This window comes from Rhyacophila brunnea, unplaced genomic scaffold (assembly GCF_057557595.1).
Source record: "Rhyacophila brunnea isolate RB1 unplaced genomic scaffold, BYU_Rbru_1.0 scaffold_2, whole genome shotgun sequence".
NCBI lineage: Eukaryota > Metazoa > Arthropoda > Insecta > Trichoptera > Rhyacophilidae > Rhyacophila > Rhyacophila brunnea.
The window spans coordinates 57827197-57848394 of record NW_028232859.1 but is presented as its reverse complement, the minus strand read 5'-3'; the positions used below and the strand labels follow the sequence as shown (position 1 = coordinate 57848394).

At 35.3% G+C, this 21198-nt stretch overlaps 2 protein-coding genes across 2 annotated transcripts in view; one reads left to right on the top strand and one right to left on the bottom strand.

Annotated features, from left to right (window-relative positions):
- The window catches only part of LOC147072596 (mitochondrial enolase superfamily member 1-like), an 11764-nt gene extending 11126 nt beyond the window's left edge, over nt 1-638 (top strand). The window contains exon 9 of the mRNA XM_085946999.1: nt 46-638. Within this exon, the coding sequence (XP_085803125.1) occupies nt 46-165 (120 nt within the window). The 3' untranslated portion in view covers nt 166-638. The remainder of the gene's footprint in view (nt 1-45) is intronic.
- Ctf4 (Chromosome transmission fidelity 4) lies at nt 628-21198 on the bottom strand. Its single transcript, XM_085946977.1, has 16 exons — nt 21000-21198; nt 18973-19216; nt 17099-17345; nt 15541-15656; nt 15284-15452; nt 14378-14515; nt 13452-13689; nt 12387-12566; nt 9957-10119; nt 7001-7127; nt 5961-6175; nt 4485-4583; nt 4265-4390; nt 3163-3456; nt 2656-2817; nt 628-1291 (listed from the first exon to the last, which is right to left on the bottom strand). The coding sequence occupies exons 1-16, from the start codon at nt 21068-21070 to the stop codon at nt 1022-1024; spliced, it is 2859 nt and encodes a 952-aa protein (XP_085803103.1). The 5' UTR covers nt 21071-21198; the 3' UTR covers nt 628-1021.

The following is a 21198-nucleotide window of genomic DNA, read 5'->3' as shown; positions in this document are numbered from 1 at the left end:
AAATTGCGATGGCATTTTTAAGAATGAATTATTTTATTATTTTAGCTACAGGGATATAGTACTGAGTTCATAGTGGACTCGTTGGAGAAATTTGCTTATCCACACGGATCCGAGTGGAAGCGAATGTTTGATGAAGGAATATTTCCTCGCCCAGAAGACAATTAACGACCACAATAAAATGGTATATCAATGATTCTGTCATAAGTTATATGTCAATGTACATATCGTCGGTGTTTTGTAAAAAGGGAGAATCAACCATTTTGGCGAAATCGAGATTTTAATGAAAATACAATATGTACCCCACCAGCTTTGTTGTGTAAAAATGGCAACTTTTTATCTCTACAGGAAAGTACTTAAAAACGATAATCGACTAAAATTACGAAATAAAAAGCAAATGTGACATATTAGGCCTTTTAAAATATTATATAATAATACCTATTATAATGACAGTATTCTTTCTAAGCTTTATTATAAACTTGTTAGATATTTATAATCATCTACAGGTAAAAAACAAATAAATGTCAAAAGTTAAAAATCCTCCTCCTGTAAAGTAGCATTTTGGTTAATTCGCCCTTTTTACAAAACACCGACGATATGTACCACGTTGAAATAAAATAACAAAACACATTTACAATAAATGACGATTTTTATTTATAGAATAATCATAAAATATAAAATTAATAATGACCTACTTAGATTGCTTTCATAGTATTGAGAATAATTTAACGATACGATTAATTTACATACTTAAAACAGTAAAAATGAATGAAACATTTACAAATAAGCATGCACTTTTATAATACAAAAATCTTAAAAATTTAAAATATCCAATTAAAATCTTCCTTAATGATTTTCAAAATAAAATTATAAAATCACTCACAACACAAATGCGATGGCAACACCAGTCGCGCATCTGCAGATCGAAAGACGCTTCGTACACAACATCAATTATTCTAAATAAGATTCAAATGAAATAACTTCTTTCGAAAATGTGTAAAGTAGTACACAAATAATCATTGGTTTAATTTCTCTTTTGAAATGCAAAGGCACTAAGTTTTGATTGTTTTGGTGCAACTTTTCCATCATCTCTGGATTTCCCATCCTTGGGAGGTGGTGAGAGCTTCCTTTTAGGAGTGCCTTCATATGTAATAGCTTGTTGTTGTGACTTGAAAGTCTTCATAGCGAATTTTGTCAGTTCTGCCGGTGTAAGATCGGCGTTCTCTGCTTGGAGGTTCTCTTTATTCCGTTGGTACCATTGCACGAATGTTTCCGAAGGGAAATTTTTCGGAATCTGCAAAGTTTCAATAAAAATTAATAACCAATAAAATTCATTTTCATTCCACTTTTAACTTGTTTTAAGTACAATTAATTAATTAGTATTGAGTTAATAGTGTTTAAAGATTGAGTCCAAATATATTATTGGAATACACGGCATAGTAGAAATCAGGTTAAACGTTCATAAAAACGCGATGTACCAAATTCACAAACCTTTGTGAGTATATACCGAGAGCAATTCAAAAAAACTTTACAATTTAAAATGGGGTGACAATATGTTGATAAATTAAATCTTGTAATCGTTGTCACTGTGTGTTCTTCCATCTTCTTGCTTCGATGTTTCTGGGTCGTTCCGGAAGTTATTCTCAAGAGATAACATAGTGAAGTGCAATGAAATTAAATGCATAAATGCCAACGCCGCTTTAAGTGTGTTGAAAATGGTTCAGTTTAGCTGACAGCAAACGTTGCTCAAAGTAAAAAAGGGATGATAGTTGACAGTGTTAATTGCGACTAAAGACACTAGATTAGATTTTGGATTTTGGCTGAAAGGCCCGAAAGTCATGATGTTTTTAAAAGGTAGTCCATCATCACTATTAATATTGTTTAGATTATGGTGAATTTCAATCATTGTATGTTTCAGAGTTCTTAAAACTGCAACTGGGTCAACAGCATTCTGTTGCTTTTTATAAGTAATGGTTGGTATTCAGAATGTTCTGAGGTTTTTCAGACACATCAGACCAATGCTAATTTTCTGCAGCAGATTAGAATTCAACTGGTTCGCGTTTTATGACTACTATGCAAGAAGGTGGAAGAACACAACGGTGACAACCCAAAAACGAATTAAGATAATAACCAACAATGAAAGCCTTAAGCAATATAAATCTTGTGACTAAACACGTACCCTTGTAGACATTAAAAAAAGTCATTCAAGATCATAATTAATTATAATATTATGTCATTATACGGGGCTGTCAATATATGACATAAATGACACTCTAGGGAGGAAGGGGGTCTGATATAATGTAATGATTTGAGACGAAGGAGGGAGGAGGGGTCAGAGTAAATGTGATGTCACAAAGTAAACAAAAAAAAAAGGATCTGAAAACACAATATTGAGGATTTAAGGATAACTATTTAAAATAATTTTTCTGTTTTTTAACGTTTAGGGGGGGGGGAGTGTATTAAAAATGTGACGTATACACAGAGGAGTAAAATTATATATGACAATAAGGGAGGGAGGTTTAAAAAATAGCCAAAATCGTGTGACGTCAATGTGGATGGGCCCCTAAATATCGTAAGATATCTCACTAAATTCTTTCACAAATATTCAAGAATACAGATTGAAGATATGAAGAAAATTATATAAATACATTCACTTACGGGTTGTGAAGGAGATTCAATTGTTGTATTTTGATTAACGACTAACGTTCTTTCTGTCAATGATAGAGGGCTAGCACGGTCTGAGCTACCATTTTGTTCAGACGATTCGATTGTTTTACGGAATGGATTTCGATGGCCTCCCTGTGACAACTTCGGCATAGGCTGAAAAGTAACAATCATAGTAAGTATTCGTTGATTATGAGAGGTAAATCACTATTTCCACTCCAAGGCGGCACGGTTCCATGATGGGGAGGTATCCCAACCGACTTACTTTTAAAAACAATCAGTTGTTATAATAATAAGTAATCACTTCCAAATTAGATTACACATCCTTCAAACTTCAAAATGTACACCACTTATAGATAAGATATTCTGCGTATGATATCTCAGAAAGTCCTGTGACTTTTCGATAAAATCACACAGGATGTTATTTAGACACATTGGGTTGAATGTAGCAGAATATGGAGGTCAAAGTAGCGATAACCAAAAATAAATTATAATATTTACCGCTGGTTTAAGAGGAGTAATCGTTTCCCTACTAGATTTGTGGTTTGAAATGATTAAACTTTTATCTGCGTCTTGCGTATCATTCATTTCTTCCGATTCTTCATTATCTTGTGAGATCATTTCTTGGGGTGTTTCCTGGCTCTCCAATTGCTGGGCTAGACCGGACAGTTTATCAGCAAGATGCATTTTGCCGAGACGCGAGGCGTAACGGGCGGCGGGGGCCACGGCGCGGCGCTCTCCAATCACTTCTATTAACTCTGATGCGCGTTGCTCTATTTCACTCCGGCATGCCAACTGAAAAATGATATATATAGCTATGAGTGAATTGAGTGCTGGAAAAATATTAATTACACATCATTAATGATTTGGAACACCTTTGAAACACATAATGTATTAGAAATAATTAAAAAAAAAAATTGGAATGACTAGGACTTGAATCCACAACCATCACAATCCAGGCACAATGCTTTCGCTGCAACTACATATTAATCACACCCTGCAATTGAGGTGTTAATTAGTTTTTAAAATAAAAGAAAATATACAAAAGTGAATAAAAATGATCATACAAAAATAACTTATATGTACCTATGGTATGGTATATAATAAATATGATCATTAGATTGTGACCAATTTTACAAGACAGGTAGCAGTTGTGCTAGTGTCGTAATGGTGGCCTCCAAAGTCCATTGCGTAAGACATTGGCTTCTCATCTGAGGGCTCTGAGTTTGATTTTCTGTGAGGTCACAAAACAATAGGGCTTGGTCTTAAAGGTGATTGGGCTCAGTCACGACTCTAGCGCTAGGGGCCCCTGCGCACTAGGAAACATTGACAATCACAAAAAAATAAGCGGCAAGAGATTTGATTGTAAATATTTAAAAAGCCAGCCTACTTAAGCATTAGAATCATAGAACCCTTGAGCAAATTCAACTCCATTATTCATTATCACAGCTACACCCGGAAGTAAACCCACTTATTTTTGTGCTACCCGTTTAAAACAAGACATTTTTAGTTCACCTGTCCTTACTGTTTGGTTGCTTGGTCTGTGTAAGAACAACATCAAGAGATTATATAATAATGATACAGAGTAAATAATGGTATTTACCGCAAATAATTTAAGAGCTATTTCAATCCTAGAGTTTGCTGACCCATCTTCAGATCCAAGTAAAGCCAATCGCCGTAATTCTTCCTCGTGTTGGCTCTTTTCTGTTTCCATTTCGCAGAACGGCAGCTGTTGTTTGAAAAAAAGAAAAGTTATCTCAATAATCACTATAAAAATTATCAACATTTCAGTATAACAAGTATCAATACTTCAAAAAAATTACTCTTAAAGGTAGCTGCATAACAGTTGGCCGGGGGGCAGTAGGGGGGAAAGGAGCACCTCGGCACAGAATCAATCGAGCGCTTTCAGTCTCTTCGCTAACCTGGAAAATTATTATAAAATTAAATTTAACCTAAAAACGTTCACAATTATGTAGAGAGCTACAAGGTGGGATTTTAAATACAGGATCCAGATTTTACACGGTAAGATAGAATAGATTAAAATACAGAAAGAGGTCTTTGGAATAAGGCCTGTTACTACAAACCCTGAAAACGATGGCGGTGTGACTTAACATGATTACATACCTCCCATGGAGCAACTGAAATCCGACGGAACTGAAACTAAAATTCCAACCAATATCTAACTTATGTATTTCAATGGCGGCTCGCTGACGGCGAGACTGGAATCTCTCAGTTTCAAAACGGTCGCGAAGAGACGCGACATGCTAATCGCGCGGTCTCTCAAGTTTCCAGTCACCGTAAAACAGTGGTACCAATATCAGTAGATTCGGTGATGCGAAGCATCACATTGGTCAGTTTATGAGTTCCCTCACCAACCAGATCCGTCAGATTTCAGTTGCGCCGTGGGAGGAGGGCCTTAACAAACACTTTACTACAATATACTAACAGTCTCCCACAATGGCCGAGCGGTTACGCATCAGACTGATAATGTCGTATTCACATTCCAATGTGTGTTTGGATCCAGAGTATGGACTTAATAGGATGAACAAGTGGCTAACATCCAACATAAAATAAAAATCTGTTAATACAACCCTCCACTCTGTGGAGGCCCATATGATCTTTTGAGGATCGAACATGGTAAAAAAAAAATACTGACAATAGGTTCTGCTTCGTCGAATGCCATATAAAGAAGAAAACATTTGCCGTATTCCTAGATAGCAGAAATATTGTTTTATCAATCAAAACATGCCTACTAGCAGCTATGAAAATTATGTGAAACTTTTTTTTATCAATATCAACAGTGATTAAGTTCAACATACATAATTTGATATACCCACTAGAAAAAATCTTTGACCAGCTTTTGTGGTTTTAATAAAAATTTAGTTTATTGGTAATGTTTGGTCAAATTAATATAAATATTCATAATATCGTTAGTTTAATCGGGTATCATGCCCATGCACATAGACCACTGTGCTAAAGAGCCATACTTAATTGCGACAAATTTAACTAATGGCTTTTAATATTCACTGAAGCGCTTTCCAAACTGAGCTACTATTGGCGATCTGCTTTTGTATTTTAAATCAAAGTAGGTATTACTTTAATTACTAACCGACATCACGGATCACTCCACGATTTTTTTTTGAAACTCACATGAACTTGGTAATACTTTTTAAATCAACTACTTTTTTTATTCAACGAATATGTATGTTCAATAATTAGAATGTTACATTCTTAAATTTTGTGAATTATACGTTGAATAAAAAAATAGTTAATTTGAAGTATTTTCTGTAAATACTCACAGAAATCACATAGAAAGTGTCAGAGACACCTTTGGTGTGGTTCTGCGTTTCGCACAAAGGTACCCAGAGTCTGTCAGATTTTCGATAAAGTCGGAGAACTCCAGCGGAATCCATTGTGACGACTGAGCCTCGGTCGGAACAGCCTATCCATCTGAGCAATGCCCCTGCAGATAGTGGGACACGTGTTCCTTCTGTTATAGTTCGCACCTTGTCTCCTAAACACGCAACGGAGAATAAATGGAAGAATTTGAAGTGGTCATTTGCAGACCCGGAATAAAACAGTATCAACACTCATATTATTAGAGTTTGAGATAATCAGGTACAAACTTAGTTTATAAATAAATCAAATTTAATAACAGTCGAACTTGGTTATTAGAAGGAAGATGGGACCGACTGAATTTGCTCGTTATATGCATTACTCGTTATATAACATTTTTCGCGCCACATTCTATTTAAGCATAGAACATAAAATATCTGAAAACCATCGTAAAAATCCCCGAAACAAACATGGCATTCATAACTATAAAAGAAGTTGTTAATTGTAATGAAGTGCTGAACCTACTGACTGCAAAAAGCTTGGATTTTTTACATACAACTTCAACGATATGCGTGGATACTTTTTCAATGTCGGCGAAAACACCAATTAGGTACTTAGACACTTAACTAGTGTCATAAACGTAATCCGATCCCGGCGGCATCGGTCGAGTTAACTGCCAGATCGGATTTTACTGCTTAGGGTCGAAAATGTTGTTTTTAAACGATCGACACATTAACGTATGGAGAACATAAATGTATGGAGAAAATCATAAACGTATGTTTCCTCATTACATCCGAGATCTCGCTATTTCCGTGATCGTAATAACCAAGTTCGACTGTAATTTAAAATTAGGTTGCTAGTGTGGACTATATCTGGTGTGGACTGTTGTAGTGTCGACTGTAAATCAACTAGAATTTAAATTCAAATTCCACCGAATACCCTCAGTCGACATTATTAATTTTATATATAAAATAGGTATGATATCATTAAAAAAGGATCATACCGTGTACTTGAACTGTGTCGATGGCCATCTGTTGATCCTGCACTCCTGGATCTGTCATGTGATAGACAATGTGAAGAAGTCCTCTTCGACCAGTAAGGCTAATAATTTGTCCAGACAAACACAGCGTCTGTGAAATTATTACAAAGATACACTAATTGGTGTCCCTTTTCATGACACATACACAGAAACTGAATTAGATGGGAGTGTGCGCATGTATTAATAAATATGTTTATGGTAATACTTTTCGAATCTATCAGGAGGTGACATGGATTTTGTGTTTTAGAATTAGCTAATTGAAATGTAATCGAGCATTCGTATTAATATGACAATATGTGGACAGCTAAAAATCGCAGCTTTAGTGGTTTTTTTTTATTACTGAATTTTTTTTTACTGAATGAAAGAAAAACAATGGTTCTGAAAGATAGATATATTTTTATGTGAATAGTAGCTAAATATTGTTTAGGTATTTCAGAGGTTTTATAAAATCCATTTCAAGCGAAATATCGAAAATTTACATCAAAATAACAAATAAATGAAAGCAGTAATCCTATGATTTCTTATACGTATTAATACCTTTCTGGAACTCACGTGGGTGTTGTGGAGTCCTTCATTCGGGCATTTTTTTATGTTTGGGGAGTGAGACATAACGGACACAAATAGATATATTGATAACACAGATTTTCAATTTGAAAGATCCGCGCAGAGCTAGGTTTATTTATGGTTATACAAATATTGTCATTATAATTGGGCGAGCATTGATTTTATTACATTATTTTAAAACAACTCAACGGGGATTTTCGCTTTTACACGACACGGACATTTGGGGTGGGGGTAGATTAACTTTAGATATCTAACGGTACTTTTCACTTTGTATTAAGTTTCACGTCACGTCACAAACTATTTATCAAAGGGGATCTTTGCCCCTCGGGGTGCGGGGTAAGAGGAAGTCACTTGACAAACTTTCGAAAATATTACGGTAATTTTTGGCCCGGGGTCTTCTAGGCCGGAAATCCTTTCCAAGAAAAGGGGGGTCAGGTAGTTGTTTCTGGGTTCGAAGACACGCTGAGAGAGCGCATTTCGTTTGCGGAGTATATTTTATTTTATAATATTCAAATCTATCGACTGTGTAACAAACGAAGACGAAGCAACCAACTATCCAACTGAATTTTTAAACTCATTTGATTTGCCTGGCTTGCCACCGCACAATTTACAACTGAAGGTTGGCTCGGTAGCCATTATGCTTTGAAATCTGAACCAACAAAACTATGTAACGGAACGCGTTTGGTGGTGAGAAAACTCATGGGCAATTTGATTCACGCGACTATAATCAAAGGTGAGGAAGTTTTCATTCCGAGAATTTCGATGATCCCAACTGATATGCCATTCAAGTTTAAACGAATTTAATTTCCAATTCATCTTGCATTCGGCATGACGATCAACAAATTACAAGGCCAATCCTTGAGTGTTTGTGGCTTGAAACTATAAAATGAATGTTTCTCTCACTGTCAATTGTACGTAAAATGTTCATGTGTCGGCAAACCATCTGCTTTGTTCGTTTTCGCACCTGACAACAAAACGAAAAATGTCGTATATCACAAGTTGCTTCAATGAAGGAAATCGACCCGAGTGCAACCCATCAAGCAAATAGTTAAACAGAAAGTAGTGCAACAATGCTACGCGAATCATTTCGATTCGTTTCAATAAAGCAAATGCCTTGCTGCCACGTGAATTACATTCTTTTTTTTTCTTTTGACCATGTCCGATCCTAATAGAATCATATGGGCCTCCACGGAGTGGAGGTTTGTATTAACAGATTTTATTTTTACGAGAAATGGATGTCAGCCACTTGCTCAACGTATTAGGACCATACGCTGACTCATGCACAAATTGAAAAACAATATGTGAAAAACAAACTACGCAGATGATTTGGTGGTGCTCGGAGAATCTGAAGAAGAAGTCAGAGATATTTTCACTCCTCTGGAGGACACAGCGAAAAGGTTGAACCTACGAGTAAATGTGGGAAAGACCAAGTATTTGAAAATGACAAGAGGCATTGAACCCTCTGGAAACATTGGAATAAGAAACTCCTCGTTCGAGAGAACCTCTCTCTTCAAGTACTTGGGCTCCAACATTACCTCTAAAAATGAAATGTCCCTAGAGCTCTCTGACCGACTGAGAAGTGGAAATGCAGCGTACTTCGCGCTGAGTCGTCTGTTCAGGTCCAAAATGCTGTCCATCAAAACGAAATTCCGGGTGTATAACGTGGTCATCAAGCCAATCGTCATGTATGGATGTGAAACGTGGGGTTTAACAGAAAAACAAGAAAAGGTGCTCCAAGTGTTTGAAAACAGAATCCTCCGGAGAATACTTGGACCCGTCAATGAGAACCACCGGTGGCGCATCCGCACAAACGCTGAGCTCTTCGACCGATACCAACCTAGAATCACTAATATTCTGAGGTCAAGAAGGCTCAGATGGGCGGGCCACGTTGTACGATCTGAAAGATCTAGAACTCTCTATAGGATTTACAAAGGCACACCAGCTGGCACTCGACCTCTTGGCCGCCCTCGACGGAGATGGGCGGACAACATTCAAAGGGATGCGGAAAGGCTGGGGATAGTCAACTGGGAAGAGAGAGCGCTGGACAGAGATTCCTGGAGAAACGTTGTGCAGTCGGCCATGGACCTGAACGGCCCCTAGCGCCAGTTTAATAATAATAACTAAAAATGTATGCTTGACCTCAAAAAATAGAACATTCCAATGAATATTTGACTCATATTGAAAATAACAAAAAGAGACTGCTGTTAGTTTGGATTAAGTAGACAAAAAATCATTATTTAACACGCCATAATATTGAATCATATTGTGTTCTTACATATTAGTAGATACGTATCAATGGAGTATTACGGATCATTTAACGACTAGTAGATAGCTATAAAAACGCAGACATACTTACATGTAATTGAGTACCGAGTGGAGTGTAAAGTCTTAAAAATCGGGAAGATGTTGCAGCTGCCACGAGGTTATCGGTTGCAGTAATGCAAACAACTTCTTCCAAATCTGGCATCGACACACTCCATTCTTTGCTACCTCCGACAAGTGCTATACACACCAGTTTGCTGCAATATCAAAGATGATAATGTATGTAAAAAATTGGATATTGTAAATAGTTTCCTTTTAGGTCAACACCGTATCACCATGCTGCATCTTGCACTTACTACTCTTCTAAACTCCTTTCACTGCCACGTACATCTGCCGAAATGGATGAGTTCGTCAATCCAGTGTTTTAGAGCAGCCCTGTGGTCGTTTAGTGCCCTTTGGGTACCACTAAATGACTGAATTTTTGCAATGGGTATTTTGCCTTCAAGCAATATGAATGTATATTGTCATTCTATTTGGCAAACTTTATCACATAGCATACTTTGTGTATGTTCCATCACCCATTGGATCCTATTTCTATATAGCATTGACGAAGGCTAAGGATTAGGGATTGCAATACCGAATGAAAATACCAATACTGGTATTTCGGTATTTCCTATTCGGTATTCATAAAATAATTGGAAAAAACAGAAGTGTCTACCAATAAATATAATAAATGTAAAAATCTCTTTAAAATATTAATATTTTATAGCATGTGTCATTGTTGGTCACCAAGGATGATGAACGGCCACGGAAGTAAACCAGACATCACGTAACCTGACAAAAAATTACAGTCCTGTTTAGCCTTTCATATTAATTAATACAATTTGTTTCCACTTTCAATACTGAATATATCGATATTGTGTCTGATTTTTAAAACAGGTATTTCGGTATCGTAAAATACTGGAATACCAGTTTTGAAATACCGGTATTGCAATCCATAATAAGGATGTCAAAATAAAAAGTATCCACACTTGACATTAGTTATGTATTGAAAGAGAGTATTTATACTGGCAATGAATCGGAAGTACGTATCAGTATTAAATGATTTTGTCGACGAAAGCTTATTTTTAGGGCTTCCAAAATTCTGAAAAATCGTAAAAAGTATCAGAAAGTTAAAAAGTATCGTATAAGTAAAGTAAAGTACATTCATCGCCAATAAGTTTTACGTAAAATAGTTAAAAAATGATTATTTGTTTCTAAGGTATTATATTTTGATAGGTTATGAAAGAATATAATGTTTTTTTTATTTTGACGATATTTTTACGTAAATATTGGTTTTTATGATGTGCCGGCCTCATGTGTCCGTCGCGGCACCAACAGGTTAATTTATTATATTGCACCGAGCCGGCCATTTCGCCGGTCACCTATCCATATGTGTTGACGAGAGCATGGTGCCATTTCGAGGTCGAATTATATTCAGATAGTATAAACAGAAAAGACACAAATACGGAATAAAAGTTTTCAAATTGTGTAGTATACCTGGATCATGGCCCCCACAAGGGGGGGGCTGACAGGGCTCTAGCCTGGGGGCCCGGGATCAGGAAGGGCCCGGAGTGACAAGCCGACCATACCGAGATAATCACAGATCACAAATTTGCTCTAATGGTAAAAAAGTCGCCTGCAGCGCTATTTTCCTTTAATATTATTAATAATTAAGACTGGGTGCACGATGCAATTTTTTACTTTGTAGCGATACTTAACAAATCCATAATTCAAATGGATGTAAGTACATATTAAAAATATAAAAAAATGCTAAAAATACACCATTAAATTTGGATAATGCTACTGCAGCGCGTCACACTGACTTTACCCTTAGCGATAGCTAGGGGGGCCCACCAAACATCCTAGCCTGGGGGCCCGCTTCAGGATGTGGGGGCCATGACCTGGATACACATATAAACTGGAAATATATATATACATTATAATCATTTTTGTAATTCTATTTTTATTAATTCACATAATTTTATTTGAATTTATTAACTTACGTTTTTATAATCTCTTCAATTTTCATTTTTATATCAATAAAAATACATTTACGATTTAAAAGGAAAACTTTTTTTTTCATTACATTCTTTACATTAGTGAGCCTATCTTTAGTTACTTTGAAGGAATACCTATTCTCAGGCCAAGCTGCAGTAACATACAGAAGAGCCATGCCGGCCACCTCATATAGGATAATACACAGCGCGCGTGCCCGCCGGCGCTGAAAATCGACTCTAACGTAGGTCTTCCTTGCCGGTCACCGCTGACCCCCACAGCTTCTTTAGACTAACCCTGTGCCGGCCATCGGTGACCCCCATTGTTAAGAGCTTTAGCATTTGTATGTTATCGGAACAGAAGCATCAATACCGGTATTGGATGGAAATGAAAGTACCAAAATACCGATAAAAAGTATCGCAAGGTATCAATACTTGGTGACTTATCAACAGTGGTATACCATTTGGAGAAGAATTTGGTCTCTTACCTAGGAGCTTCACACGCAAGCACGAGGACGGTACTCGAGAGAGAGGCCAGAATATGGTTGAGGTGATTGTTGAGATGGATGCTGTGGTGAGTGTTCGAATCATGGAATTCTACTTCTATACTGCTGTCAGTGTCTGTCGAGTGACAACGAACAATGCCTACTTCATTCCAGCACATGTATCTATAAAATAAATAGAAATTGCACATCTATATAAAATACAAAATATGTTTGTTCCTTCCAATTTTGAATTTTCACTGCTATTTTCTATGCTATCAGTTAACCGTAGTACAGTGGAAATTAGAAATTCTGGTCAACACATCAGAGCGCTGTATGTAGTGTGAGAAGAAGTGAGGAGACGAGTATCATAAAGAGCAGAAATGATTTTTAGTTCACTAAACAGCCATGATTAGAGTTGGGTTTCGGGAATTTCCCGACGGGAATTCTCGAGAAATTTTCGAGATTTCCCATCCCGAATCTCGAGAATCTTTTTTTGGGATTCGGGATTTCTTTATTATCAAATATTAATTGAAAAAACGATTTTCTATATGACAAAGTGGACATAAAACAAAACGTTCAAAGACTGATCGGGGCATTTAACACAATTAAGCCAACGTCGACTCAAAATGAGCGCAATTTTTGCAACATCAGGGAATTTTGTGTCTCAAAAGCGTATGCATTTGTCAGATGCAGCGATTGACAGTCTGTGTTTTTTGAAATTCCATTTTAATAAGTGATTGAATTATTTTTGTTTTCCTACCTCTATTTTGTTTGTCTTCTTAAATAAATAAAAAGTCATATTTTTTTGGAATTTGTCTGTTTTTACACTGATTTTCGATATCTCGGGAATTCTCAAGAATTCTTTTCTGGAACAGGAATCTCGAGAATTCAAAATTTCATCATTTCGGGAAATCCCGAATCTCGAGATTGAAATGTTCTCGGGAAATACCCAACTTTAGCCATGATTGATGTGGTTGACAAAATATAAAAGTCGATATTGTTTTGAGAGGTAATGCGTGAATCTTAGATATATTAATTATATAAAAAATATTTAGAGAACTTATATACCTGTGTTCTAATGTCAATGGTGTCGCAGATGGTTGAAAGGGAGGTTGAGGAGTGACACGTCTTTCTACTGGGGATCTAGAGCGAGAGCGAGACCTTCTTTTGAAGTCCCCAATTTCTTCAAGTTCGTCCGGCGTTCCTCGAAGTGTTTCATTCTTCAGTTTATTTAAAGAAATTGCATTTTCATTGTCTTCATCGCTATCTTCTTGATGATCTACATTCATTTCACTACCATCATCATCTGTAAACAAATAAACATGAAATAATAATGCCCTTTCGTGTTAATCACTGTCACTGACGTTGTGGATCCAGAAATGTTGAAGAGAAATCTTCAATGAAGAAGGAGCCTTATGTATAATATGATGCGAAAGTAATATTGAAAAAGGAGTTACTAAGGCGATTAAATTAGGTTGAAAGTCATTTTGCATTACAAGTTAATTTGAAGCAAACTTCACGCTTATGATCTAAAACATTTTTACGAGGGCAGTAGGTAAATAAAAATGCATTGCAGTAATCTTACAAGCCGAAAAGAAGTTTTTAGATAATGAACGATCCTTAAGATTGCATTAAAAAAAAATAATCTGCCCTGATGTTTAGACTTTTACGGTTGTTTGTTATTATAACAGATTTTTGGTTTGTCACTGTGTGTTCTTCATCCTTCTTTTTTTGACGTTTTGGGCTTGTTACAGAGGCCGTTGTCAAAAGAATGGCTTCTGCAACGAGCCCAAAACGTCGAGAAAAGAAGGTAGATTACAATAACATTAATACAACAGGTTTGTATTACATCTTTATTACACTATTGATTGACATAAAACACAATATAAACCACTTTAAAAATGCTAATATAGAAGGCATCTAGTATCCCAACACATTTCATGAAAGCCAATTATTAATTAAAAATTTAAATGAAAAATAATATATATTTTTACCAATTTCTCTCTCGATAACCTCAATCAAATCGAGATCTTCTTCCGGAGTATCATCTTTCTTTTTCGCTTGCTTTCCGAAACAGTTAACAATTGTTCCCAACTGTCCAGTGATATCGCAGTAAGCCAGCTCACCATTGTCTGTGAGTATGAAAATGATATTGACTAAACAAGTAAATTACTAGATATACAATATAAAAATTTTCATATTTCATTCGTTAACACAACCATGAAACCATGACAATTTTGTCATCGTTAATGGTAATTAGAATGTGTGAAAGGTGCGAATTGGATTCAATATTCGTCTATATAATAATAGTCAGTTTATTTGACCATACAAGTACGTGAGAGCATGATGGAGGTAATAGATTACATTGCTGGAAATGATGCCGATTTCCCCTTTTGAAGTTTATTTTCTTACGATGGATAGGTGGCGCACTTCCATTTCCAACCTGTCCGACAATACTTCATAATCATTATAACTCAGGGTTATGGCGGTTAATATCAACGCAAGTTAATTTTTTATTGATCATTTATTCGTTCTATGCTTCACACAGCTGTTACAAGTTTAGAACGATGATCAAATCAAACTTAACATTCTTGCATGCCGTTCGTCGGCGCCTAATGTTGCTATCTTTATTATTTCAACTAAATTTACATTTTGTTTTTCATTTTGCGAGTACGAGATTTTAGCATGTGCTTCAGCAATAACACAAATTGGCACATGACAGACGCTACGAGAATTTCTCTACCAATGTCTCTCAGAATAGTAGCAGAGTACAGGAAGGAATGGCAGAGTAGTCGAGGGTAATGGAGCTGTTCCGAACAGTTGAGGTCGCAGCACTCAACAGTGAGGAATAACAATTACAAAAACAATAATTATTAAGATCAATTAGTACGAAAGAATACCTGATGGATTCCATGCCATAGAGCACACCCCATGAGATGTTGGATGTTCTGTGATTCCTATAGGGTTTAGATTATTTATATTCCAAATGACAATTTGTCCAGTCACCGTACTAGCGGCAATATAATTTCCACACGGTGAAAACAAACAAACTGAGATTGCACTCTTGATCTGTAACCAACCAAATTATTGTAACATAAATATCTAATATGAAAAAATACCATGATAATACATAACACTTTCACTTAATTTAACTTACTTTGGGATGAGTTAACGTGTATTTCTGTTGCCATTGTTTATTGTCTAAAATGATTATCTCTTTATTATTTGGATATGCCAGGAATTTTCCTGTAATTGGTTCGAAGCTCGCTCGTCCTATAATAAAAACAAAGTTTAATTTACTCTACTAATATAGTAGCATCCTAGAGAATATAATATGTGAGGCGTCTAATTCCAAAAAGCGATAAGTCCACATTTGCTCAAAATCGAGAAAAAAATACGCACGTATTCTTTGTATAATTTTACACAATATGTATTGATCTATAAATTCCAAAACGCGACATAACCCTACGAAAAAAAATATTTTAAGTCTCGATTTATTACAAAAAGCGCCAAGTCCGTGTTTCATATTATTTAAAGCTTGGTTGATTTCGCGCGTGTTTAAGTCCACCAATAAGAGAACATTCAATATTGAAAAGGGCGTCTCCCATGCTGTAGCATCTGGTAAACTCATGACAGTGCCACGGAAATATGTGCCTTATAAGGAGTAAATTAAAAAGTGAGATACAAATAGCGCTACGTCCAATTTTATTTTGCCTATATTTATTACATTTAAGAGTTTATCGGCTGAAACAAATTGCCATTTGGTTCTAATTTCTACATAGAATACAACGGAAAAAATAATCTCACGTTAAAACAAATAATTGAAGCTTGAAACATAAAAACGTTGTTTCCCGAAAATATTGAATTGTGGACTTGTCGTTTTTTGTAATTAGACGCCTCATGTTCACTCAGAGAACTAAATATAACAAGAGGAAGACTTGATGGTATTTCTGGAACATTTTTAGTGAGGTTAAATTGGTAGCCAGCACAAAATTAATATTTTGTTAGTACATTAAAATTTATGGGTGATTTAATTCCATATTGAGAAGCGATTTGACGATTCATCTCGTGACGGATAACAATTAGAATTAATCGACTCAGACAAAGATAATCTGTGATTAAAAATATATGGATTTGGTGACTTCATGAATTGGGCATAAAACACCACTTGAATGTTTGGGTGAATCTAAAATTGTTTTGAAATGCTTGCGGTTTTTGATAGATCTGGACAAAAATCGTGTAAAGTTTGCTACTGCCGAATCCGAAAATGAATCCGCATTAAGGGTCAATCTGGTAGAGAATGTTTTCTTGAACATCTTTGGAAGGACAAACACAGCTTTATTTTATTTGCAAGTTTTGAAAGTATGACTGTCACATGATAAGTTCCAAAAAGAACCATTAATTTTCTTACTAACCAAACCTGCCCCGCACCACACCCCTTAATTGGGCATTTCACAAGGCAGTTAAGTTTTGACGTAAAGCATGTTTTTTATGGAATGTTTTAGGAGCAGTTATCCGAGACTGAGATCTACGCGCACTCAAGTATGCTTTAATTGAATTTAATTGCCTTTAAGCTACGAATGCCCGTGAGAGAGAGAAGCACAGAGAGACATGGAATAAAATAATATGAGATTAAACAAAAGGCTAATACAAAACTGCAGAAAAAATCTTCCATGGAGTCAAATCGTCAATAGGTTCTTCTACAATATTCATACCTAAGACTTTGGCTGAATAAAAACTATTTGCCTTTGGGATACAATTGATCTGTTTGACAATGGAGTTATCTTCGAAATCCCAAATTCTATAGAATCCATCGCCAGACGAGGTAATGCCAAACTTTCCCAATGGGCAAATAGCCATTCCTAATACTGGCCCTTCATGGACCAATGGGGGTGAGGTTGTTTTGTCTTCTCCGAGAGAGCACAATTTGGCTTCCATGTTTTCCGAACAACATGCCAGCTTCTGCAAATGGTAAAAATAATGTAAAAATGATTGGTTATTTAAAAAAAAAATACAATTAAGATTATATATATTACATGGATGGGAAAACCACCTTTTGCTGAGTTTCATTGTAACTCTTAGCCCAGTCGCACATTGAAAATCATCTTGACTGGAATGATAGTCATAAATCAAAAACTTGCAACTTTCTTATCTGCGTATAGGCAAGGGCGTGCGAGGACAGTGACGTCACACAACAAGCTAAAATGATTGACGAAGTGCAACATTTCGGGATTATACCTGCGCTGCATGTTGCGTGAAAATAGTTGCATGTGACTCCAGATGTTTTTTTCAAACTAAAATGTTTTATTTTTGCAGTGTGCAAAGGTCCATAAGATAATGTGTGTTTTGTAATTAACGATTACGTCACATCGACATATTCGACACGAGTTTAAATGTAAGAGCCGGCTTAGGGCTAGATTAAGAAAATTTGGGGCTCTAGGCATGACAAAAAAATGAACATCTGTGTTTACAATGATCATGTTTTCTTTGTGACTGAAATTAGTATTTTGTGATTGCTCTTATTTTAGGTTTTCCGGACTGCAAATCAAAAATTTTCCGTTCAGAATAGGATGTAAGGATTTTTTTCGTGTCTAATACTACTAATAATAAATACACAATATCCTTGTTTTTTGATATTACTACTTTCATTTAAAGAATTATAGTGCTTCCAGCAAAAACAGACTACGGAATTCGTGTCTAGAGCTCTGTTTTAAAATAAAGTTTTTCATAATAATTGTCCTACACAATTGCATAGTATGCCTAGGCTACAATCCAGCCCTGGTAACCAGGCATAATATGGTGACCACATTATGTACTGTTATTGTAACTATAATTTGATAATTTTATGAAATAATTGGGTTAGGCATATATTTACAACCATTCTTCATAAAAAAAATATAAATATCAAAGTGGCACAACATCCACTATGTGGAGGCTCATTGCATCAATTGGGATACTTATAATATTCATAATTATGTAGTCATCTAATTATTTAGGTTTTTTCCAATATTCCTTAAAAAAATTTTTTTAGCAATACAGTATTGTAATAAAACAATACGGTGATAAAAAAAAAACAAAAAAAAATTACCATTTCCTTAACCCCATTTCGGAATAAAAAGGAGTATATCAATAATATCATCGACATTCACACCCAGGATCCAACTACAGGCGGCCCTCGATTTTCAAATGTTCTAAGTTCGCACAATTCGCTATTTCGTACATTTTTTAAAATTTAGATTTTTGTTGATATTGCAAAAACTGTGCGCTTCCATGCAGTCGCTCCCCATCACCTTCTTGAATACATAAAAGGGTGGTATTCAACTATCTCTTGACAAGTTTATAAAGAAAACACTTGATTACTAATACGCCTCGTTAACTTTATTATTCCCATTGATAAATAAATATTTTACAGTATACTTTTTGATGTTTTTTTTACATCCCTCTACTATAGAACATTCGACATTTGAACACATTTTCAGAAACCAACAACGTGTGAAAGTCGAGGGCCGCCTGTAAATAAGAAATATAAATTCAATTATAGGTAAGAAAATTTTATTAGAAAAATTATTTAGTTTAAGTATCAGCTTACCGAATTCTTATTGGAGAGAGAGATTTGAGTTATGGGTGCCGTAAACCGAGCAACGATGCCATCTTTGTCAAATGCTGGATAAGTGTATCTTTGCACAGCATGGTTATCGGTGGAAATGTACAATTTATCATCTCGCATGGCAACCGCCAGTGCCCACTCGCCAACGCACACGCTGCGGGGATCATCATCCTCCAGACCAGCCCAAATACGGACATCTCCATCACTCCCGCAAGTAACTAGCTCACTAATTAAGACAACATAAACTATATTTTAGTATAACTGCTGCAGCAATGCATCTGAAGCCTAAAACATACTTACATATTATATCTGTCTACAAACAAATTATACAATTGTCCGGAAACTTTTGCTGCTACATTAATGCATGCGCACAAACGTTTGTTTGAAACTCAACGCATGTTCAAATCTACAAGTATTGCCATTAAATTAAATGCAGTTTGGACAGTCAACATCATCAATTGCTAGCACACTTAATTATTTGTCAGTGAATTTTGCACTTGTCATGAGAACAGTTGTTATACATTTGTTTATTTTTTTAGATTAATTTATACATTGGCATCAGAAACAATAGAATTTGTCAGGCGACAAAAATGTAGAACATATTTGTGTTCCTTAGAAGACTTCTAACTGACACTATACAATATACCGTGTAAAAGGAGGGGAGAATTTGTCACTCTGTAGAGTGAATGTTTCTGATATAGTTCCATAACCAAAAAGAAATGTTGAAAAACTTCCCGAAATTCACATTTTTAGATGTAGAAATCAAAATGTCTGATCAATTTATGCAATGTACTTAAGAGCGTACACAAGTGAAATGGCAAATAATTTTCAACAATATGTGGAACGAAATTTTGGTCGTGTTGCCTTCGGAGAGGCATAGACGACCTGTTCGCACGTCAATTTCTTTTGTGATGGAGTCGGATGAATATATTCTTAAATCGTGTAAAGATGACTAAAAAACGTTCCGCACGTACTTGAAAAAGAAAACATGTCAATGAATATACTATTATTATTACGAATATAATAATAAATATAACATAAAAAGGACGCATTTTGAACTTTTATGACAAATTATATTTCATTCGGCTTGTGTCATTTGCACCCGCGACCCGCAATCCGCGCATCGCCTAGTCATGATCTTTTTAGACCATGCCTTAGCCTTAGGTATAGCCTTAATACAATCACAAATTCAAATGAAAATTGTATTTCATTAACAATAATAAACAAGATTCGATACAACCTATCGATAACAGAACAAATTACGGTCACTATAGTTTGTAGTTTCTAATCAAAATTATTTCTCGGTAGGTAGTTTAGTTGTCAGGTTTTGGTTTATTTTAGATCAAAAGATTAATACCATAAAAACCATTTAATTAATTAAAACTTGCCAACCGCCACTTGATAATGCTTTTGTTATTGACCGGTGTTACTAATAATTTTCAATTAAGTATCTTTCTTACATTGCATATTAAGTAGATTCATTTTGATTTCTACATAAAAAAATGACAATTTCGGGTCGTTATAAGTTTTTGACAGTAAGTATGTACCTATGTAGTTTTGAATTTAGTATTTTCTGTCAGGTAGGTAAGTAGTTGTTTGTTTTATACTTATTGTTTAATTATGTTTAAGTATATTTTGAAGAATAGCGCAATTCTTAAACAAACAATGATAACTGAAACTATGCAGAAATTACAATATTTTATTAAAAAGTAAATGGTAATAATATCGGTATCTTTACATCGTGAGATGGCATTATATTATCTATAAATGACATAATAATATGATATTGGGCTCTCCACAATTATTTGTTTATTCAGTATTATTACATAGATGAACACGTTACATTTTTTGATTGTGTTTGATAATATGTTATGCCAAAGACCAAAGAGTGCATTATTATAGATTCTGTCTCTCTTCTTTCGACAAAGAAAACCAAGATAACTTAGATCCGTAATCTTTTTTAAAATATAACATCTATGTATAGTACGAAAATAAAACGAGGTAATTACCTTCCAGATCCACTATAAGAAATATCGGTATATCCCTCGGCATGAGCGTATCGCATCGGCCGTCGATCCATTTTTAATAAATTATAGAATGCAGCTAAACGAATAAGGTCAAATAATGTTAATAAGTTAAATACAATGTGACAATGTCAAAACTTGTTTTCTGCAAACTTCATGGTTTTTGACATATTATTGAGAAAGT